Genomic DNA, 25031 nt, shown 5'->3' on the forward strand with positions numbered 1-25031 from the left:
TCATTGAGTATATTATCTTCTGACATGTCTATATATGCATAATCATTGCACAGTATATTGTATATTGTATACTACTATATATACCATATATTATTGCCTACTGCACCTTCTGTACATTAAACTCTTCATCACCCCTGTACATATGGACCTCATACCCTATTTATCTCACTGTTATTAATTGTAAATAGGTCACTTATACACTTCTGGTTAGATGCTAACCGCATTTCATTGGCTCTGTACATGTACCTTGCACAATGACAAAGTTGAATCTAATATAATATATATATATAAAATATATGAATCTCACAAACGTTAGTACACCCCTTACATTTTAGCAACTATATATATATATATATATATATATATATATATATATATATATATATATATATATATATATATATATATAATGTTTCTGTTTCTTCCTTGGACCACTTTTGATAGATATTGACCACTGAAGATCAGGAGCACCTCACAAGAGCTGCAGTTCTGGAGATGCTCTGACCCACTTGTCTAGCCATTACAATTGACCCTAACCCTAACCCTAACCCTTATCCAACTCGCTCAAATCCTTACATTCTGCCATTTATTCTGCTTCTAACTCATCAATTTTGAGGACAAAATATTCACTCTCTCTTAAATGTCCTTTGGAAATTGCTTGATTGCAGTGATGCCTTAAAAGAATGTGCAAATATATATATTAAGATAAGGGTACCATTATTTTTGGTCCAGGCCAGTTTCATTCGTTTTTTGAAGCAAGGTCTGATTTTCAATTTCATTTGTTAATTTTCAGTATTTTTTTTCTATCATTACTTTATTAGTTTCAAGTTATTTTAGTGACCATTTTTCTTTCAATAATGGAAGGTTATCAACATTTTTGTCCATGTCTGTGTATGTACTTATATAAATATACTTATTTGACCTTCAATATGTTACTTATATTTATATATTTGGAATATACAGGTATCCTACATCAAATGCTTGTTAAGTTTTAGCAGTGAGAGCTGCCATGTTGGAATAAAATCATACCGCAGATAAATCATGACTTTTGTAAAAACTATACATTCTATATAGACTATAGAGCTGAGGAGCCATTTGAACAGGAAGTTCCTACTGGGAAGTGGGAAATGTCCCAGTTCTCACATGAACACCGCATAAGCTCTAGCACAAACTGATATTCCAAGAGAATGATTTGCCTTAGGACTGATACAAAGTAATCACACTTGAACATGACAGATGCTGATTAGGAACCAGTGTAATCTTCTTTGGCAAGTCAACTCCATCTCTCTCTCTCTTTTTCTCTCTCTCTGCACATCTCTTGACGTCTCTATTTCCATCAATTTGCTTTCTCATCTCACTCTACCACCCTCTGATAAGAACTTTACAGTACAGTATGTTCTACATCTCCAGCGAGCTGATGTAATGGAAGATGCAGAGGCATTTTAATGATGAACCCATTAAAGGCGCTGAATATATTTTCTCCCGAGGTTTTCATGCTGTCTCTGCGCTTAGAGATGCATTAACACACGCCAACTCCCTGCACTGCTTTTTATCACCACAGAAATTGTGAATAGTCAGGATTCTTTTCACTCAGTGTAATGCCAAGTTAGCTTAAATCATACATTTAATTAGATATTCTAAAGAAACACCTTATCTAAGGTACCTGGTTAAAATAATTAGTTAAAAATCTAAAATTATGACTTTATGAAAGAAAACCAGTCAGAGTAGTTAATCAGAGCTAGCTATCTGACTAGCATTAGCAATGACATGTTACAACACAATATACATTCTGTTCAGTTTTCCTATCTAATCTGAGATGGAATGACCAATGTTTAAATTTGGGAATATTATTTTTTAAAAAGGGACTAGCTCATAAAATAAAAAGCTGACTAGCAGTGACTTAGCAATGACTGCGAACATTTCCATTATAGTATTTAGTGACAACAATGTTGTTGCATAGCTCAAGGGGCAGAACTGATTCTACTGTTTTAAAGTGCATTGATTCTGAAATGTGATTTTAAATAAATTGTTTACTTTTTTGTGTTTGCTTTAGAGAAATGTGATGATGCACTGGCAACATCCCTTTCCCATAGTGCCTTCAGCAGCTCATCGGTGTTCAGCATCGGCTATGCTCCTGAATACGCCAAACTGAACAGGAGAGGAGGTGAGGAACCTTATATACGTATATATATATATATATATATATATATATATATATATATATATATATACACACATAAATTTCACTCTGTCATTGTTGGGTGATAACCTCAGTTTTAAAAAAATAAACTTTTATGTGGACCAGTCAAATGTCCACACAATATCAAACCTGACAAAATCATCATAGGGACATTTGAGTTTGCATATGTCTTGTCTCTGCATTGTGTTTCTTATTTAGTGAAATCACTGAGGCTCTCAGCTTCTGTTTTTGGGATGACTTGCCTTTTATTCTAATAAAATAAAAGATTTCACATCTGTGAGTTCAACCATATAAAATCTTTTCCATTCAAATACAAATCAGGTAGGGGCCATGTTAAACAATATATATACAGTACAGATCAAAAGTTTGGACACACCTTCTCATTCAAAGAGTTTTCTTTATTTTCATGACTATGAAAATTGTAGATTCACACTGAAGGCATCAAAACTATGAATGAACACATGTGGAATTATATATGGAATTATATACATAACAAAAAAGTGTGAAACAACTGAAAAATGTCATATTCTAGGTTCTTCAAAGTAGCCACCTTTTGCTTTGATTACTGCTTTGCACACTCTTGGCATTCTCTTGATGAGCTTCAAGAGGTAGTCACCTGAAATGGTCTTCCAACAGTCTTGAAGGAGTTCCCCGAGAGATGCTTGGAACTTGTTGGCCCTTTTGCCTTCACTCTGCGGTCCAGCTCACCCCTAAACCATCTCGATTGGGTTCAGGTCCGGTGACTGTGGAGGCCAGATCATCTGGCGCAGCACCCCATCACTCTCCTTCTTGGTCAAATAGCCCTTGATGCCTTCAGTGTGACTCTAAAATTTTCATAGTCATGAAAATAAAGAAAACTCTTTGAATGAGAAGGTGTGTCCAAACTTTTGGTCTGTACTGTATAAAAAAACGATACACTTAAAACATACTTTTACAAAAAGACAATTTTTTCCTCTAAGACAAAAAGCCAGTCTTTTTTTAACAAGTGAGTTTAATATTTGTTTAACATGAAGAGGAACTTATTCTTACAGTTTTTTATGTCACAATCCTGTCACTCAGACATACTGCATATCACAGGATTGCTGTGTCATCTGTAAAAAGTAACAGTCTCAAGGGAAGAAAAATGCCAACCTTGTCTGTAAAAACATTGGCAGATTAAACATGGCTTTAGTGATAGGTTATATACTATTTAATATTTGTCTGACTTATAATATGCAGTAATAGATATTAAATAAATCTAACAAAATTATTGGTACTGACGTTTCCAACTATATGTGGTTCTTTACCAAACTGTTACCCCGAAGTTGGTGGCACACAATTGTACAGGATATCTTGGATGCTATTAGATGAAATTAAAAAAATTATCCATGAAGTTATGGTTTACATGAGTTGGAGTAGAAGATCTTAAATAGAGTTCTGACCTTGACCTTATCGAACACCTTTTGTTTGAATGTGAATGCTAACTGCACCCCAGGCCTCCTTTTTTTTAAATCAGTACCTCACTTTATTAATGCCCTTGTGGCTGAATGAGCACAAATCTCCTTAAGCACATTGCAAAATATAGTGGAACATCTTCCAAGAAGTGTGGAGGTTTTTATACGAGCAAAAGGAGACTAAATGGAATGGTCATGTAGTATATACAATACCACATGTGACACTTTAATGAAATGTTACAATTAGAATTTTTTTACTTTGAACTACATCCAATATTGATGTAAGAATTTGGTACATTTTTTTTAAACTAATTAAATAAAAAATTAGTGTGTGTATAACACATTCTCATATTAAACCTTTTTTCACTGCGTGTCTTTAGACTTTTGCCTGAATAATCAGTGAGACATGGACTAAGGCTCTGCTTCAATCAGCAGTATCTCAGTAACACACATTCACACACTGCTCTAGACACACTTCCAGACCAAGTGCATCTTCATCAGCCTTTCACACTTCCATAAGATCCAAATTTGGTACCAAGACATGAGTCCTTTACTCACTGCGACAATTTCATTCCTGCTGCACTCGTAATAGTGCCAAAGACTTTTTCTCCCCTCCGTCTCATCCAACTTTGGATTCTCATTACAGTGGTGAAAATAGTCTTGATGGTAGCCTCCGAGCAGCTGTTTCCTACTCTCAGTCTCACATAATCATCTGTGCTCTGGGTATTTATAATGGCACCTTGGCAGATCCAGAGCAGATGACATCACCATTAGTAATAAGGGACAATAAGGAAAGCAGAAGCGTAAAAGGCCGTCATGGCTAATAAAAGGCTCCAGATGCCTGTGTGCCAGCTACAGCTTTCTGCCGTCAGCAGTCAACAGTACTTAGATGTAAATGTTTTAATACTCAGTGACTTCTAGTGTCTGTAATATCACAGTTTTATTTTTGTTCTTGTTTGTTTTGACTGGGGCATGGATGAGTCGAGACAAAGTCCTAATTGCATTCACAAATACATTGGGGGAAATTCTTTGATGGAAAAGTATTCACCTTTTTCTTACAGATTTGACTTGTCTCAATTGTGCATTAATGAGCACAATTTTGCACTTTTTCATTTTACCATTTTCTTCCATTCCTCAACTCAAATATTCTCCAATTTTGTTACATTAGCTGGTAAATATTTGGATTAAGGTATGGGCTTGACTTGGCCATTCTAAGACACTAAACTTCAAGGCATTTGCTTGTATGTTGTTTTCCCTTTTAAATTCATATTTGTCTTCTTAAATCAATACAGCATGTCTGATGATTTGCTAGCATTTGCCTCCTTCCATGTTGTTTATGATGGCAACAAGCTTTCCAGTTTATCTTGGGGGAAAGACATTATGGTTCATCATTGGAATGGTGTTACCTCTATGTTGGGTTGTATTTGGTTTGTGCCAAACATTATGCTTTGGCCTTTGTCCAAGTGGCTGTATTCTTACAAGACTACAAAAGCTCTCAGATTCTCTAGACATGGCCTTTTTTCAGCTTCCTTCTGGCCACTCTCCCGTAGAGGCTGTATGTGTGAAGAGCTGATAATAATGTTCAGGTCTGAACAGCTTCTTCAGATTCAGTTAGTGAAAACCCTTCAGTTTCTTGCCCAAGCACTGTGCTTGGCCTATTCTGGTAGTGTAGCTTGTTTATAATGGATTTCACAATGATTCTAAGCAGGTTCAAAGCTTTACTTTTCAATGTTTTAATACACTTTAATGGCAGCAGGATAAATCAGATTTGCCATTTCACCTGTAAGACCTCTCAAAGTCAGAGAGATTTATTGTGCAGCCATACAGCTAAACTAATTACCATATTTCCCTCAAAAAGAAAAGAAATTCTAGTCCTTATTTAGATTGCTAAAGGAAGGAGGGGATTACTTTTGATAATCAATGATGCAGTTTGTCTGATATTTTAAATAATTTTGTAGATATTCAAATGCTGTGTATTTGCTTTACTATTGTTATGTATTATCACATTAAAGCAATTTTCCACCCCTCATGTTCATTTCTTTATATTTCTCACATTAGCAAGCGCAAAAGAAAGCTTTATGTGGTGTGGCATTACACTGTCTTCATATCTCACTTCCTCATCCAGCATCACTTCAGATCCTGACTTGTTCCTTTCACCTTATGTGTGAGGCACAGAGAATAATTCGCAGGCTTTGCAAGTGGAATGAGATGAAGATGATATGATATGAAGTCATATATGCTCGAGGCAGTGAACAGATGTTTTAACACGGGTTCTCTTTCTGAGCAGAACAGAATGTTCCTCAATATCCAAATGTATATATATATATATATATATATATATATATATATATATATATATATATATATATATATATACACTGAGTATTTTACACTACTTAATATTGACTTGACTGATATATTACTTATTACAGATAAGCGTGATATTGAGGCCAGAATACAGAGGTTGTTTGGATTTGTACATGAAATGAAATGAAATTCTTTGTTCGTTGAAAAATGGCATATAAAGAAAAATCCATCACATTTGCCTTAGCAGGTGATCCACAGAAGAATTATTAAAGCTTTGCGAAATTGGAAACATTTTACTATACACCAAAATAAGAATTTCTATGCACCTTTAAAAAAAATGTAATTATTATATACAAATATACACTACAACTATGCTAAATCAGACAGGATTCAGCTTGATCCCCCTTTATTATTTCTAATATGGTTGGAGTTAATGTTATCTGAGTTTGCTATGTGAATGGATTGCTGTTTTCTGGTGTGTAGGTGCTGGAGGCTGGTCTCCTCTGGACACCGATCATTACCCATGGCTGCAGGTGGACCTGGGCAACAGGAAGCAGGTGACCGCTGTTGCAACTCAGGGTCGATACAGCAGCTCAGATTGGACCTCACACTACAGGTTGCTTTACAGTGACACGGGAAGGAACTGGAAACCTTACAATCAGGATGGAAACATCTGGGTAAATTCTCCACTACTTCATGTACTACTGTATATGGAATTACTTTTGTGTAATTTTGTGTCAGGTACTGATGTAGGTGAGGTAAGGAGGCCTGGGGTGCTGTCAGTGTTTCAGTTCATTCCAAAGGTGTTCAATAGATTTGAGGTCAGAACTCTACAGACCGGACAAATTAAGACCTTCTACTTCAATTCATGTAAAGCATATCTTCATAGAGCTGGCTTTGTGCACAAGGGAATTGTCATGCTGGAACTGGTTTGGGTCTTTTAGTTCTGGTTAATGGAAAATGTAATGCTATCCAAAGACATCAAATACAATTGTCTGATTCCAACTTATTTCCAGTAAATGTTTGTGAAAGAACCGCATATGGTGACTTTCAACAATATTTACTTTGATTATCTACTTAGCAAATTATGTTGCAATCATGATTTGAGATTGGGAAGATTTAAATTACTCCAAAAAATCTAATCTGATGTAATAATTGTATAATTAAGAATAAGAATAATTTGTCACTATTTAATCTAGTTATAAGTAATTTTATTTTGATTTAATACAATTTGGTTAGTCCAATTTCCACATATTAAGATTCCTGTTTTTTCTGATCTTCAAAAGACGCATGTTTGTGCAACCTTGCAACTTTGTCATTTATCACAAAACATGACAAAGCATCATAATTCATTTTGAGTTTTATTTTGTGCTTTTCTGCTGTGATGAACAGAGCCTATGGATTACACACCGTCAGACACAATGCATGTCGGCCCCTGCCGTAATTCTGCAGGGCTGCTCCGCTGGATGATTAATGGTGTGCTGTTTGGATATGTTTTTGTTTTTGAGTTGTGCTTGGATATGACATCAGGTGCCAATGTTGTGGATTTATGACTTTCTTCTTCCATTGCTTATTCACTGGCCCTTTATATTACTAACTACTATTGTGATTTCATTTTATTTAACAATATAGCTATCAATCTATATAGCTATCTATCTTTAATACAACTGAATCCAAAATAACATACCTACACAAACTCTAGGTTTTATGGTTTATTTAGGTTTGTGTTTCTGAAGTTTTATGTGACATTTTATACTCTGGGTCAACATATCACAAGCTTTTGCTCTTCTGCAGTCCAATGTGAGAATATTCACTTTTTTTAAGATATAAAAATTAGATTAAAAAAACGTCTCTATTTTTTTCTCCCTCTCTCGTTTCACTTTTATCTTCATGTCCAGGCTGTAAGGTATTTGTGTGAGATTGAAAGGAAGGCTCTCTGCAAACACAACTCGTTGTACTTTGTTCCATTTTTTTTTTAAGTCCATAAATAAGTGGACAAAAATGAAGCAATTTTCACTCCTCATAATCAGCAAGATCATCACAGACAAAGTGTCAATTAGCTGGAATTATTCTTCTCATTTTCACTTATAACTTGAAAAATTAGACACCATAACCGCCCCAAAATAAAGTCAATTCCACTTAAAGATGAAATTCAAAAAAGCATTTTATACCTGCATATTTTAAAACCCAGCCATTGTACTTTGTTCATGCTAATATTAATGCTCGTCTTATGCTAACAATGACTCATTTTTTAGTTTCTGTCACACTCGCTCTATTAGGATTTAACACTTCTGTGCTCTCTGAATGAGAAATCATGTAAGCACAACAAGTCCATTATAATTTCACACTGAAACATCTAGTGACTATGGAAGTCCTCGTGATCTTGTTCTTCCAGCTAGTAAGGACTTATTACTTCTCAAAACAGTTACTATGAAACATCCATTATTGGTGTATTGTTTCAATAACCATAAAACAGGAATAGCAAACATCATGCTTATCTAGAATCTTAACAATAGGCCTACCTTATCTTCCTCCATTTTTGTCAGTCTGGTCTCAATGCAGTCCATATTTGCTGCGGGAAATTAGTAACTTTGATAGAAATTCCAAATGTTCTTCATGATATACACCAGAAACATCCCGAGGCATCCTGAGGTTGCTCCAGCCCCAGTCACGTCCCACCTTTTGAAGATTGTGGACCTTTAAAGAAGTAGATGCAGACCCCGCAAACATCCCGAACCATTTAAAGACGTACCAGTGCCAGTTGGATCTGGCATGGAGAAGCTGGTGATGGATCTATGATGATCGCAGATGTTGAGCTATTTTATGAGTTGCTCAGTTGCTCCTAGATTTATAACCACACTGACTGTAAAAGACAGTAGAAAGATCATTACTCATAATCTTACATTCCAGTGCTCATGTTAGTTCTCTCTCTCCAGTGTTCTGTATTGTTTAAAGAATATAATCACACTCTTGATGTCACCCAAATGAGGATGGGTTCCCCTTTTGAGTCTGGTTCCTCTCAAGGTTTCTTCCTCATAACATCTAAGGGAGTTTTTCCTTGCCACAGTCTCCATGGCTGCTCATCAGGAGAAATACACACCGTTCACCTTAACTCTTAAATTCTGTATTGCTGCTTTGAGACAATGTCTGTTGTGAAAAGCGCTATAGAAATAAACTTGACTAGAAACATTCATAATTACGTCATGAGAAAATGTAATTTCACCTTAAGATCAGAAGAAGTCGTGATAAAAAAAAATAAAAAATATCTTAAGACTTTCATTAGTGACTTTTTTTTACTTTTATTTTTAACTGTTTCTTTAGTTTGTTTAGTTTTAACATGCTTTAGTTTTATAGGCGCAGAGTTGCTAATCACTAGCGTGCACTTGAACTGTTTTACACTCTCAAACTTTTTTTTTTTTTGGTTGAGTGGTTATGCTTTTCTTCATCAATATAGCACAGTGTATCTATAATACACCCACTGACTCGCCTTCACACTTGGTGCTCTCTCTCGTTCCCTCCCCCTCTCACTAACTCCTCTCTCATTATCTCTCCATCTCTACTGCTGTCTAACACAGATGCCTGTCTTCAACAGAATAAAAAAGCCCCCTGAGTAAATGGCAGGTGGGGGAAAGTGCCAAAGTCTCTCCATCTAAACATAACAGAGTCTTAAATACTGGATCACATTTTATTTTCATTCTCCTGACAGAACGATGCCTCATTTACCTTGTGTTGATTTCATGCAAGCAGAAAAGTCTTAAGAATATAACCTTGACTGGCAGAAAGGAACAATCAAACAAGCAAAAGACTGAAAAACATTTAGATTTCTGAGTTGGGATTTTAATCATTGGTTTAAAAGAGATTGTATGTGTGATAGGTACCTAATTAGGGCATTTTGTTTGTCCAGACTTTATCATATGGATGTAAACAATCGATATTTTAAGGAAAATGTCTTGAATAATTCCATATTATCTTCAAAAGTGTCTATTTCTATTTATGGCATTATCTACAGCGACTTATAATTATCTCATTCATACAAATAAAGCAGTTAAGTCTACACAAGGGCCCATCAGTGGCAGCTTGGTGGTGCAGGGATTTGAACTCACAACCCTCCAATCAAAGTCCAGCACTTAAACCACTGAACTACCACTACCCCAAATGCTGAAGGTTGTTATTCTACCATTTCTGTTTTTTCTTCATCTTGTAAGTTGTCTATTGCAGCCCATAGAACAAACTAGTAGAAAATTGACACACTGATTGGCAAGGGTTTAATTAATATTCCTACATTCCTAATAAACAAGTGCTGGAAATGCTTTAATGTGATCATCAGCGCAAATTTGGACCTAATTTTAAAGTATGCTTCTAGCCTTAATCATTAAAACATATGTCTACATATTAATCCAGAGTATCCTTGAATTCCTTGGATCGAGACAAATCCCAAATTTTGTGTCTATATAGTGTGATATAGCAAAACTTTAGCCGAGTTTTGTATATATTTTTTGTACATTTTGTACTGGAAATAAGAACACGACTGTGTTTTGAAAGCTCTCTGGGCTTTGTTTGCCGTCTACTAATTCACATTTCCTTAGAGACTTTTTTGACTTTAGAGACACTTTTTTGAACCACTTAGTGAAGGTAAAGTTGTTTGATTACTTCACATGCTAGACAGCGTTAGAGCTAACGTGGCTTCACTTCTGACCAACGAATTACACATTTGCTAAAGGTCTAAGGCTCAAGGTTTGTGCTACAATTAACTGCAAAAAAATGTAATTTAAAAGAAAATTATCCTCTAGTTCGAGACTTGATATCTGGCAGCGTGTGGGAAGAACTCCTGTAATAACTAATAAAAGCAATAATGCCTGACTGTCTTTTGAAGAAAATGAGAAAGCATTTCCCCACCCACTACCATGTCTGTCTTTTGGATAAAAAAAAAAAAAAAAACACTACCAGCAATTAATATGTAAATTTGAATAATAAAACAGATGTTTTCATGTCTTTATCTGCAGACATTCACAGCAAACTCGAACACAGAGAGTGTGGTTCGACACAATCTTCAGCACACCATCGTGGCCCGATTTCTAAGCTTTATTCCGCTGGACTGGAGTGAAGAAGGTCGAATAGGTCTGAGGATAGAGATCTATGGCTGCTCATACTGTAAGTTGATTTATATTCACTGCCTTTCCTCTGAATTCTTATAGAGACTTTAAAATATCCTATTTGAATACAAAAAAATCTTTTTTTATTTAGCGAACGTTTTTGACTGAATTTTGGCAAGTCAAATCCAATTTTTATACCACCTGTGCATATATCCTATTCAGATGGACAGACAATGAGTTTTGACATTTGAGAGGGAAAAAAAGTATTGACTAGCATTAGCTTTTGGTTGCAAAGCCAATTGTAGTTCAAGTCAGTGGTTATGATGGTCTGAAATTCAGAATTCTCCATTGATTCTCAATGGATCTGAGAAGTCAAGAGCTTAGCTAGACTGGAGTTATTTAAGCTGTATTTTTGTCAGGTCTACAGCGAACTTTGACTTCCAGCAATCCATATACAGTAGCCTACAGACAAGGCTGCCTCATAGAACAACTCCAAACACACTTTTTCGCTCTTACACACACACAAACACACTTCTTACTGACTATTTAAAGGACATTAATTGATAGAAGCGTTGCAAAGTATCAGCGCTGTTTGTTTTACCCTCAGTTTATACCAAGACTTGTTATCACTTTTCCGATTTTAATCTTCTGTCCTGTTTATGGTTTCTCACCTCTGGATTACCCTGTATATATTGTTTGCTGATAGCCTGACTCTTTTGCCTGGCTTGGACTTGGATTAAGTTTTGGATTTGTTTGTTTGCGAAACTTTTAGGTAAAAAATCAGCTTTAACTGCTGTTTTATCTGCTTGAACATTCATTATACGACAATTTCAGATCCATGTCTTCTCCAGATTCAGTTTCTTGGCAATCAATATATGGAAATATCTTATCATAAATACACAATAAATCGAATGAAAAATCACAAATCCTATTTTATTATGCATTTTTACCTTGTAGCTTACTTTTTCTATTGCCAGATCATTTAGCATTTTACTAGAAAAAGTTTTAAATTACATAAATAATCTGCCAGTAGTGCAAGATGACTTCAAGCTTGAAATGAGTACACATGGATTGAAGAGGGTTTAAAAATTACTATATTAATCTTATAATAAGAAATTATATAAAATACTTTATCCTTTCCCCTTTCTCTTGCCTTCCCCATAATGATCGCTCCCCTTCTGCTTCCTCAGGGGCCGACGTGATTAACTTTGACGGCCAGGGCGTGATCTCTTACCGTTTCAAGATGAAGAAGATGAAGATTCTGAAGGACGTGATATCGTTGAAGTTTAAGACGGCTGAGAGCGATGGGGTGATCCTGCATGGCGAGGGTCAGCAGGGTGATTACATCACACTCGAGTTGAAGAGAGGAAGACTGCTGCTCCAGATAAACCTGGGTATGATTTATTTGATTCATTATTACTGTTAATCATGCTGACAAATTTAAATTCATTTCATACACACCAGGTTTTTCTAATCCAGAATTGGTTCTGGGACTTTAAGCACACTTCTGCATCTGTATTATTTTGAAATGCAGGCAGCAACCAGTACGGCTCCATCCTGGGTCACACGTCGGTGAGCAGCGGCAGCCTGCTGGATGATCATCACTGGCACTCGTTGGTGATCGAGCGTTACAAGAGAAACGTCAACTTCACCCTGGACCAGCACACGCAGCATTTTCGTACCAACGGAGAGTTTGACCACCTCGACCTCGACTACGAGGCAAGAATTAATTGCTTGCAATTTATATAGTATTGTGATCATTAATGCATTAAGGAAGCCTTTGCTGTAATTTCTGTGTATATATTCACATTTTATTGTGGACATTTAAAAAATCTACTTCAACTAGAAGTTTCTTAATATAATATATGTATAAAATATTGCATTTGTTTTTTTTTTTTATGCTAATTACACTTTTTCTAAATACAGTTCTTTGCATAATTATTTACCCCCACCCTCTTTTATAACTTTTGTGTTATTGCAATTTGACATTGAAATGGACTTTGTACAATTTTACACATTATTCAGACAAAATACGTCAGGGAACATCCCCAGCCATTAGGGTTGCACAAGCCTTAGTGCCGGTCCCAAGCCCGGATAAATTGGGGAGGGTTGCGTTAGGAAGGGCATCCAGCTTAAAAAACGTGCCAAATCAAACATGCTGTGGCGACCCTTGATAGAAGAAGCCGAAAGAAAGTTTTTTATTCATACAAAATACGTCTTTAACTTCAAATTTGCAATTATCAAAACAAAAGGTAGCTACCTAACCTCTTATTACTACCTACTTGTATATAAACTTTAGTTAGATAGTTTTGAATTTCTTACTGCATACAATATGGTATAGTTTTTTTTTTTTTTACTGCCCTAAGCTAAGTTTGGAGCTGCAAGTCTTCAAGAACATGTCTCTTTCAGCTTCACACATCTAAATTATGTAATTTTCTTGGCAGCATTGCTCCAGCTTTGTCAGACTGGATAAAGACCTTTTGGCAAATCATAATTTTCAATTCATACCAAAGATTCTGGATAGGATTAAAGTCTGTAAGTTTGCTGTAGCATTCTAACACATTCATGCTGTATCATTTTGAACCACTGTACTGTAGCTTTGGATGGGGTTGTTAAAAGCTGACCTTCTACCCCAGTTTCAGTGTTTCCCAGTAAGAACAGTTGCTCTTCTAGTTGTTTTGTTGATGTAAAGTTTGCCCAAAGTATATTCCCAAAATATGATGCTACCACGAAAACTATTTTTTTCTTCTTTTTTTTGCAGCAGCAACATGTGATCTCTCACTCATTTACAATTAAATCCATTTTAGTTTCAAGTTCTCTATGAAATATCGAAAAAAGGTCAAGTGAGGTAAATACTCGTGTACCTAAGCATTTATTTCATAATCCACTGAGATCCACAATTTACTTCCCACTCAGGGATTCAGATGTGTTTAAAAAAAAATCTACAGTGGCACTTGAGGCCACTTGTGTCATAATCAGCATGCATTCAGATCTTCGGGATCATCCGTACGGGATTTTGTTCAGGGGATGCGACAAGAAATTGCATTTCCCTTCTTAGCACTGTGTTAATCCATGTTAAGGACGTGTGACAAGATTAACGTGTCACACAGCATTAATGCATATTAATGTCCTTACTGGTGGGACGTATTGAAAATTGATTTCCAGCTCAGAAATACGAAAGCAATGGTTTACTAAACAAAGAAGATTCTAGCACGTCGATGAAAGGTAGAATTGGAATGGTTTTGGTGAATCCTGTTAATTTAATTAAAGGCAGAATTTTTATTTAGTTTAACTGGTGGCTTTTTTGATGAGCACCATTGTTATCTAGCAGGATCTAGGAGGATATTATAACAGCAAATTGAGACTGAATGTGGAATGGGATGTTTCAGAAGGCCATATGAATTACGGTCAGCTGTCCACAAACTCATGTCAATATAGTTTGTCTTGTGTGGCACTGTACTCTTTGTCTTACATTTGTTAGGCTTTGTTGTGTTTGTTTAGGCTGATTTCAACGTTCAGCTGTAGAGTTGTAGTCAAAACGAATGGCAATGTTTGAACAACACACAGTAGTTAGAATTCAGGTGTTTAAGCTCAGACATTCATGTGGTAAAAAATGTTTCTGACAGCTTTTATTACCACTTTGCAGATAAGTTTTGGAGGGATGCCATACTCGGGTAAACCTGTCTCTGGAGGCCGGAGAAATTTCAAAGGCTGCATGGAGAGCATCATTTATAATGGTGAAAACATCACAGACTTGGCTAGAAGAAAGAAAGTGGACACATCCAGCTTTGTAAGTTAAAGACATATTTTTCTTTTTTACATATATGAATTCTAAAGAGATTAGCTGTATACATTCTTAAAAACTTAATTTGATTAGGCAATGTTATTTAATGTTATACTATTAGTATTTGGGCCCTTGCACATCTCATCATTTTAGCTCTCATTGTACTAGAAAATGGTTTTATCGATAGTAACAAGCCTAAATATCTTTTACACAGATATGCGAAATAATTTACCTAGACTATGAAAAGAGATGACAAGCAAATACAAGGTTTCCAAACAGTATATTGGTGATATTCACAGAAATAGACAAAGGCACGCACTTATTCCCTGCGCTCAGTTCTGTTTTAATGGGATTGCCCAATCCGGGGTGAGACAGAGCTTTCGGCTTCTAAATTACAGAAATTACAGGCAATTTCTTTTTTTTTCAAACTCAAGTTTGCAATTTTTACAAAAAAAAACAAAAAAAACAATAGATGGCATAGATAAATGCCATTTATAACACAGATCAAAACGAAAAAGCTTTGTTTAACCCAATTATAATTTCACCTTTATTACACTGATTTTTTCTATTGGAATATAAGAGGTGACTCATTTACATTAAAATTGACATTTACAGCATTTCTCAGATGCCCTAATACTGAGTAATGTACAAAATTATTTTATATTATAGCAATTTATATTAATTATAGCAACTGTTTTGTTGTTTTGTTTAAACATGAAGACAAACAGGGAAAAGAAATGCTAATTCAATTGTTTCAGGAATCGCTAGGTCTTCATCCGTCTTTTGAAGATGATGCAGTGACTCGGCTGTTTGGACTTCTCCTCCATCTCGGTGCCAGAACAAAAACATTTCTTTTTGTATACTTTGCTATATCCTTGAGAGAAGGTGGGACCAGTCGAGCAATGCTAGTAGGGAGCATGGGGCAGTGCGTCTCTGCTGTATACCTCTACAATGCAATTATGCAAATAAGCAGTAATGGTGCAGTGCATCAGATTATATCAAGGTTGTAGAGATGCTGTTTGAGTCACTCTTATTATATCAAGGTTATAAAAAGTTACCACTTACTTACTGGAATTTGATGTTTAATATAAACATTTATCTCTCAGCGAGCATCTGCACAGTTTTATGCATGTAATACTGCAATACTAATTGGCTGATTAGATAAATGCAGTAGTCGTTCCTACTTTTTAAACTCATGTTTTGGCCCCTTTGCAGGAAATTTTTTTTCAGTTTTGTCTTCGCTGTAGTCGCTGTGATTTGAAATGTGAGATTTAAAAGATTTGAATAGCTTTAGGCTGTAGATTGCGAAAGATCTATTAGAAATGCCTGAAATGTTGCCAAAAAAACACACATCACAACTTTTTAATGAACAAAAACAAGGTCTGTATAATATGAGGTGGGGATGTGGGGTTTATTTTTTTTTTTCTGCTGGCATTTTGACAAGTTGCTTTCCAAATCGCTTGGGCTAATTATTCATGTTCGGCACATTGCATTAAAATTCATGAAAACACAAGGTGTTGAACGTAGTCATTAACGGTGCCAACATGCTTTATGAAGTGCTCCCAACAGCTGAGTGCATTTTTCTAATTTCTTGTGATGAGATTGATTAGGCTTCATCGAAAAACAGAGCTGAAGTGCGTTTAAGGTCCCGAAATGGCCATTTAGAAAATCGCAGAGCTGGTATGACTGAAAGCACTTGACTTTTTGCCTCGCTGTATTGTTTTTTTTTCTTTCTTCTGTACTGAGACTTAGAAATTCACACCACATCCTAAAACATGCTGTAGCTGCGAATCCAGAGGGCGATCTGTAAACCCCCGTTCCACACGAGAGCTCCCACAGTACAGTGAACTCGTATAATAGAGCCATTTCGTTTCATTGATTTGCTCACTAGTCATTCTGAGCGTTTAGTCCTCGAGAATGATCCAAAGGCGCTGGTGTAAATTCAAATATGCATTGCGAACACTACCTTTGGGAATGACGCCGTAAAGCCTGATTAGATTTTGATGCGTATCGTTTTTTCTTTTTTTGAAAGGAAATACTAAGGGGATGAGGTTTTCTCCATTCATATCAATAGACCCCATTGCAAGTATTTGGTATCGTACCTTCTGTTATAATAATGCATTTTTAATTTTCCGCTCTACAGCGCAACTTGACATTCTCCTGCCTGGAATCTCACACCTTCCCTGTTTCCTTCAATGCCACAAGTTTCCTGCAGCTGCCAGGTAGAAGAGAGAACAACATGGTGTCTTTGAGCTTCCAGTTTCGTTCTTGGAACTCTAACGGCCTGCTCGTGTTCAGTGCCCTGGTTGACGGCATGCTGGATCTCACGCTGAGAGATGGCAAAGTCACAGCGCATCTCAGCATCACACAGCAGAAGAACTCGGGTGTGGACATGACGTCAGGTACAGATGTTTGACCTGCATTATTGTGCTTTAGTATGGAAAAATAGTATTGGCCCAAGGCTAAATGCAGTGTATGGATTTGTTTGTCACTTCTAAAGCAATTTTCAGACAGAATCTCATTTTCAGACATGAAATTGTTAAGTAATGTTTCCAAAATGATATGCTATATGTCTTAATACTGCTCAATTCGCACAGAATAAACTCCACTCTATACCCACAGCTCACAATAAGACTGGACCATCTTCATTGTACCACGTACACTTCATTTTAGTCCAAACCATTTGTTCAGTCTAAAGGTGAATAGAAAACGTATTCCATTAATATTTCAACCCTGTAAAGCCTGACAAATTAAATAATTGACAGAAAATTCTATATTTTTTTATTTGAAGTGGACATTGAAGTGTTTACTGGGTCTTTAAAGAAAATAGAAAGTATTACCATTTACAAATGTGCTATTTTTTGTATCATATTTGATACATCGGGTATTTATGGCAATTTACTGACCGCAACGATGTTTATTTTATAACAAAAATCTAAGATATTATTGTATTTAGAATGTTTCAAACATTCTTTTATTTTTTCAAACAGGAACCGTTCTATGACTTTTCCATTTCACCTTATAAAAGGCCAAAAAAACTGTTTCTGTATTTGTTCAAACAAAGATGGACTTAGCATTTCGCACAGTAGACATATGAGAAGTGATTGCCTGTGCAGTGTTTGCATCTCTGTTGGTTTTCCTATGTTGGGAAATGATCAATAGCATCCTTTCCTCACATCAGAAGGAACACTGAAGTTTGGTGTTTTATGTGGAGGTGTTGTATCTGGCTCTGGAGAGGACAATAGTCTGCCACGCTTTTCTGCACTCTGGTTTCATCTGAGGCTCCAGTTTTATCTGGTCTCCTCTGTATAAGTTCCATGCATGCACTTTGACAATATGCCACTAAATGTACATATATTATCTTCAAGATATGAATCTGAACTTGTAAAGTGCAAACAGCATGACAGGGAGGCCTAAACTACTCATGGACTTGTTTTAACAAAGGCTGTTCTGGGAACCATTATGTGCATTTTTTTTTCCGATCCCAGTTTTTTACATTTCCCATTGGTTCGATGCCAACGAAAGAAGACAGTAGGTTCAAAGCTTTGTCGTCATCTTACAATAATGATGTTGTCCTGGTTCACACTTAAATCCATTGACCCTCTTCCTCTTTTCTTCAGTTCCTTTTCATCCATCATGTTGCAGTCGTTTATCTTGTTGGGACTGTACCAATGTAGTGGATTCCTCTTTTTTTTTTTAGGTGTTCCACCTGTGAAACTGATATGAAATAGTTGTCTGCAAAAAACTTTTTTTTTTCCTGCTGGAAGGGTTTATGTCATTTTCAGGACATTTCCAGCCTCACCAACATCAGATTCCTCTCTGTCTGGATTTTATGCCCCTTGACAAATATCTAAATAATAAAGAAAGCCACTTTGACCTGCACAACCCCACATCCTGAACCCTCATTTGTGAGGTTTTGCTGGCATATAGACACGTATATGAAATTTTCCCTTGAATGGTACCATCATTTCATTTCATTATCTTTTTATTATGCAAAGAACTTTATGTAGCTTTATTGCACTTTATGTAGCTTTATTGCACTTTGTGTAGCTTTATGTTATGTAGCTTTATGTTGTGTGTTGTAGCTTTATGTTGTTGTTTAGTGTAGCACCAGGGTTCTGGAGGAACGTTGTCTTGTTTTTACTGTGTACCACTGTGTATAGTAGAAATGACAATAAAAGCTTCTTGACTTGACTTGACTTGACTTGACTTGACTTGACTTGAAAGAAACTGATCTTGTAGTTTTTGTAACCACGGCCTAAGTTTCCAAATTTTGGCTTTCTTCACATCTTTAGACACTCTGAGGTTGTCCTGAAAGTGAATCATTGTCAGCAATTTCAGAAATCGATTACGAGACATCAAATCACAATCTGCTGGGTAATCATCCAGCATAAAACATGCCAAATAAATATGTGGAACACAAACCAAAATTCCATAACGGATCGGTTGAGGCCCGGGTTACCAACGACCGCCACAGGTATCGTTAGCCAACAGGGTACTGGTGGAAATTGGGCTACTGTTGGGCGAAGGAGGAGAAGCAGAGGGGGAAGACGTCTACAGAGACAGCAGGGAAAGGGAGAGAGTTAGCTGATTTGAAAGAGTGGAGAAAGACAATGTTGGAGACAAGGCGAGGGAGGCACGATTGATATGTTTTGGACATGTGCAAAGGAGGTACATGGGGTATATCTGTAGGAGAATGCTGAGAATAGAGCCACCTGGAAGGAGGAAAAGAGGAAGGCCAAGGAGGAGGTTTATTGATGTGGAGAGGGAAGAAATGCAGGTAGTTGGTTTGAAAGAGGCAGATGTAGAGGACAGAGTAGTATGGAGATGAATGAGCCGCTGTGATGGCTACTAACTTGAAGAAGAAGAAAAGGTTGCTTCATAAAGTTCAGCAAAGATGTCCCTTTAGAAAACTAGCAAATCAGTCCATGAAGGCAGCCATATTGGAAATGACTACTGACTGCAGAACATGGCTAAATCAAATAGGTGCAGAAGAAAAGTCTCAGCTTGTATACAACAGGTTTTTGTGGAAAGTATCGATAATGCAGTTGATGAAAAGGTCTCCAAGTCTCCTGTATCATGTATAATACCTTTGAGTTAATCTTCTGTTTTACTTGATGTGTTTGCGTTACAATAAATGTTTGCATGTTTTATCTTTTCAGATATTCTATTTGCTATTCAATTACAAAACAAAACTGACAGGGCGACTGACATTTTGCTCCGAAACCTGTTTCTGCAGAGCAATAACAGTGAAGTGTGACAGGTTGACTAATCACTGATAGCATATTGCTTTGTTTCATTGTGTTAATGCAAAATCATGAAAAAAGGAAAAAACCTCCCTTTTGTTAGGCTTGATGTGTTTTTCTTTTATTTTCTTTGATATAAAATGCACTCAGCAGTGCGATTTCCGTTGCCAGACAGAGACTGATGCCTTCAAGCCATGTGAAGTTTTGTGTGGAAAAAAATGAGAGGTGCGTATTGCTTTTGTCTTTTTTTTTTCCCTAGCACTTATTCCAAAAACTTCTCTAAATAAATAAACGCCTAAGGCTTTTATGAATTTTGACTCAGCTTGGCACTTTGGCGTTAAATATTTGGTTCCCTGATGTGATCTGAGAGACCTCATATTCCAGGCAATTTCCTGAAAGCGTACAGCTTCATAATCAGAGTTTAGTCAAGTCTAGCCTCGAGTCATAACCTCTATTGTAATGTTTTTTTTGTTTTTTTTTAAATACAGTTTTCTGCAGAAGGTCAAACAAAAAGCCTTTATTACACCGAACTCAAGCACATGAAGTGACAGTTTAAATACAATTTCAGGACATTATGATTATTACAGTATATTAATATCTTCACTCTATAATAGAATCCTTTACATTGACAACTGGAGTATGTAGGTTTTATACTTTACAGTTTAAGGCAACTTAGTTTGATCCTGTAGTTGGGTTGAGAGTTTTTCATGTTTTTTTCTGTGTCTGTTTGGGTTTCCTTTGGGTTCTCCGGTTTTCTGCTACCTCCTAAAAAGCATGGGATAGAGCTTCGAGAGTATAACAAATAATATATCGTCACCTTCAGCACATTGAACAGAAACTCAACCATGATGCATTTGTTCTCCTCTGTAAATCTGACAAAGAGCACAAAGAGTCTCTGAGAAAAAAAAGTGATGCAAGCAGATGACACACACCGTCTGGACGGAACAGCGCGACACATGGAGTATGTTTATATACCATCTCATTGCCTATGTCTAAAAAAATGCACGAATAAAGATGTTTTTGGCTGACAGGAGTGGAACCTGATGTGGTCGTATGCAATTTTTGGTCTCTAGGTTCTCTAGGTTTGGTCTGTGCTTCTGTTGTTCTTTTTCTCCAAACAAGTTGGTCTTTTCTATAGAGGAGCCTGGTAAAATGTTTTAAAATTTGGCAAACTGATTAAGAACATTCCTAGTAGTTTTGGGCCAGGTCTTCCCTTCACTCTGGCAAACCCATCCTTTTGAGTTTTGGCCTAATTTGGCAGTTCATTTAGGGTCATAACTTATGAACTGTGTGTTCAAAAGCCTCTGTCAATATCCTATAATGGCAATTTCCACCTAATTAGATTTTCCAGAAGCTTGGCTTTTGTCAAGGATATATATTCCACTATTTCTCTTGCAGCTTTTGAACAGTTTTCACATAATGGACCGACAAATCTGACAGCGTGGCCACCGAACAAGAACGAGGCTGTATTTTAGCAACGTTTTTACCCACTAGCACAAAACTTGGTAGGCATCTTCAAGTCCTGAGACTATGCAACGACTTTCAACAAGTTATGGCTTTGCTTTCTTGTGATTGATTGGGCAACATTTTAATCACATCTATCATACCCATTGAGTAAACACAGAGTCTACTGTAAGTGCTTGGCCCCCCACAATGCTGCTTGCTGCTTTAAAGGTGTAAAGAGTACCAGAAAATAATACTTGAGAAAAAGTATAGATACCATACTGCAAAACGTCCTTCATTGCGAGTTAAAAGTCACCAAATGCATCATGGCTTGAGTCTTAAAGTGTCTGATTTGAACAGTACTTGAATATTTGACTCATATTGAAGGCAGGATCAAAGATGCTCTAGTCCTCAACACCAAGACACATTAGTGAAAAGCCAAAATCATTAGTATTTAATGGAAAATTACATTTATAGTAAATGATTTTAGGTAAATACAAATATTCAGAGCTGATTTGCTGCAACTCTCAGTTTTAGAAAGGGGTAATATTTGTAATAAACTTCAACAAAAGCTCAACTTCTCAAAGTTTTTAAAATTTATTGGAGCTCTTTTTTCAAAAGAAAAGGAGGCCAGCAGTGATATACTCACGAGGTCTTAATGACATCTTCAACAAAGGTGCAAAATGTAATTGGTAATGTTCATTCTCAGTTAAAATATAATGGAGTAAAAAGAACATATATTAAAGCATAAATTTAGTTGAGTAGAGGATTAAAGTTTTTATATAGAAAAAATAGCCTTTATTTGTCACATATACATTACAGCACAGTGAAATTTGTTCTTCGCATATCCCAGCTTGCTTAGAAGCTGGGGTCAGAGCGCAGGGTCAGCCATGATACGGCACCCCTGGAGCATAGAGGGTTAAGGGCCTTGCTCAAGGACCCAAGAGTGGCAGCTTGGCGATACCGGGGCTTGAACCCCTGACCTTCCGATCAGTAACCTAGCACCTTAACGGCTGGAGCTACCACTCCCCTTGCTTATATCATTGATACTCAGTAAAACTAGAAAGTAGCAAAAAAAACATTACATAAGAACAGTAATGAAGTACATTTGCTCAAATGCTTTACATCACTGTTTAATGATTTGTAGCTACCATAGCTTTTTTTTTTGTCAGCTTAAATCAGTCTGGCCATTGCCATCCACCAGATATTATGCTACAGTCATGGGATCAAATATTTTTCTTTTATTATAATATAATTCATTGGCTATAAGTTAGGCTGAATTGTGAAGGTGACTGGAGCAGAAAGGGTTAAATTTGCATTTGCTCATTTTTACACTTAACTACACTAAATCTGACCATTTCTCATGATCATCATGTTTTCTAGCATTCTTATTAAATGAAGATTCTAAACACACTCATATTTCACCACAATCACTTAAAAACAGACCCTAATACAGTAGTTATATAACAGCCAGCAGTAAAACACCCCAACTTGGCCTTCTATGATTTTAAATAACCTTTTTTTTTTTTTTTGCTTTGTCTTCTATTCCTATAATGCATCTTCACATGCATTATCCTTTCATTTTCTGCCATATATTCATTGTCTATGGCTCATAAACATCATAATCTCTCATCTCTGAAGCCTGCAGTTTTGGCTTTAATGTACAGATTCAGCAAAAAAATGAACAAGGTCAAGAGGGAAAAAAGAGGCTGTTCAGGTTAGGATTTTGACGGATTATTGTAAAGATGTATTATATTAATTTTATTTACAGTCTGAGAAAATAATTATTTGATTTCCTGCTGATCAAATACCCATTACCCCTTAAATGAACAGTCTAGAAATTCTAGGGTTTAATTTAACAGAGAGACAAAATGTAAAAATAAAAATCCATAAAAAAAATAAAAAGTTGTAATTTAATTTGTATTTGACCAAACTACCAAACAGCAAGAATTCTTACTCCCACACACCCAAATTAGTCCTGTCTTTTTTTTTAAGTGCTCATAATATCAACTTGTGATGTGTACAAAAGACCGATCACAGAATCAGCTACTTCCATTCAAACCTCTCCACCACCATGAGCAACACCAAAGAGCTGTTTTGGGTCATTGTCATGCTGGAAGATACCATCCATGACCCATCTTCAGTGTTCTGGCTGAACACACAGCAATACAGCATTTTGCTAGTTTCCTAATTTCCTAGTATTCCTGCCACTTCTGGAATAAGTCCTGGAAGTCTTCTTTTCGAAGCGTGTCAAGCACCTTCTGCAATTTGCACTGGATCTCCGCAATGGTGTTGAAACCATCTTCATTCTCGGGAAGAGGGCAAAGTCCGCAGGAGCCGAAGTGAGGTCATGTGGATTGTTCTCCGATGATCATCATGCACAAGTTTGGTTTCCTTAATGAAATCACAGACTTGGTAATGGACATGGTGAGAATAGCACTTTTTGATATCACCTTGTAGACAGACAGACAGAGATACTTTTTGCTGGACTACAGATTCATTTAATAGTTATACCTCCTGTTGTCCTGAATAATTTTTGCTAAAAAAAAAAAATCCTCTAGTTGCCTCAGTACTTTAATTGCTTATTTTCCAAACGCTTGTGAGAATTCTGGAAAAATATATAATTTAAATGTCCATTAAATCATTTTTTTTTCTGCGTGTACTGTGTTTAAGGACCTGAAGAGTTAAAGGTCATCCTGGAGAAAGTCTCATTACGCAGGTGGATAAGAGATTAGCCCTGGTTAATGTGTCAGAGTTCAAGTTGCCCACTCTGCGTTAACATGGTTCACCTCTTCTTAATTAGTCTGCGAAGTGGAAAGTTTATCACAAAGTCTCTGATGGGATATAATGAGAGAGAATCCAAACCAGATGGAATAAATGGGATATCAAGGCTAAGCTTTTACTCCTTTTTCATTTCTCTTTCTTTAATGTTTTTAAAGAACAAAACAGTAATTACAAATGTTTTGAACTGGAATTGTGAACAGTTGCGAAAAAGATTACCAGCAAACCTGATGAGCTAAGGCTTGTTTCTTTTTAGCCCTGTTTGTGGATTCCTCTCCTTGATTATAATGTCAAGCATTACACTTGAAACCGGTGATTTGGTATATATTGGGGATTATTTATATTTCACATACATATCACCAGCAGTAATTGAGAAATGTATTCTATGTGAAATACAATTGCTGGTATAATGAATTTCTTTCTTAACCATTGATTTATTTTGAATGCCTTTGGAGAAGAAAGTAGAAAGTCAGTAGACTAAGCAAACATTGGGCAATCATTACACTAGGGAATATCGATGCTGTGGTTTGAATGAAAGTGTTAATGTGTGGCTAATGCTAATCGCAACCAGTGTGTCGCATCTCTGCTTCACCATGACTCCAATTCCCAGCAGCCACTTCAGCCTTCGAATATGTTGGACTCTCATTGAGCAAACTTTTTCTCTCACACACATTAAAAGAAACTCTAATTTACAAACTCAACCAAGTCTTCCTTATTTTACACATTGCTCATGTTATTGATCTG

The 25031-nt window shown here is 36.3% G+C and overlaps 1 protein-coding gene across 1 annotated transcript in view; it reads left to right on the forward strand.

Annotated features, from left to right (window-relative positions):
- Window positions 1-25031, forward strand: part of LOC310719981 (contactin-associated protein-like 2) — a 138997-nt gene that overhangs the window by 42100 nt on the left and 71866 nt on the right. The window contains exons 2-8 of the mRNA XM_083530208.1: window positions 2054-2164; window positions 6424-6617; window positions 10944-11091; window positions 12224-12427; window positions 12568-12752; window positions 14680-14823; window positions 16961-17219. Of these exons, the coding sequence (XP_083386334.1) occupies window positions 2054-2164; window positions 6424-6617; window positions 10944-11091; window positions 12224-12427; window positions 12568-12752; window positions 14680-14823; window positions 16961-17219 (1245 nt within the window). The remainder of the gene's footprint in view (window positions 1-2053; window positions 2165-6423; window positions 6618-10943; window positions 11092-12223; window positions 12428-12567; window positions 12753-14679; window positions 14824-16960; window positions 17220-25031) is intronic.

The sequence above is a fragment of the Silurus aristotelis genome, assembly GCF_946808225.1.
Source record: "Silurus aristotelis genome assembly, chromosome: 25".
Classification (NCBI taxonomy): domain Eukaryota; kingdom Metazoa; phylum Chordata; class Actinopteri; order Siluriformes; family Siluridae; genus Silurus; species Silurus aristotelis.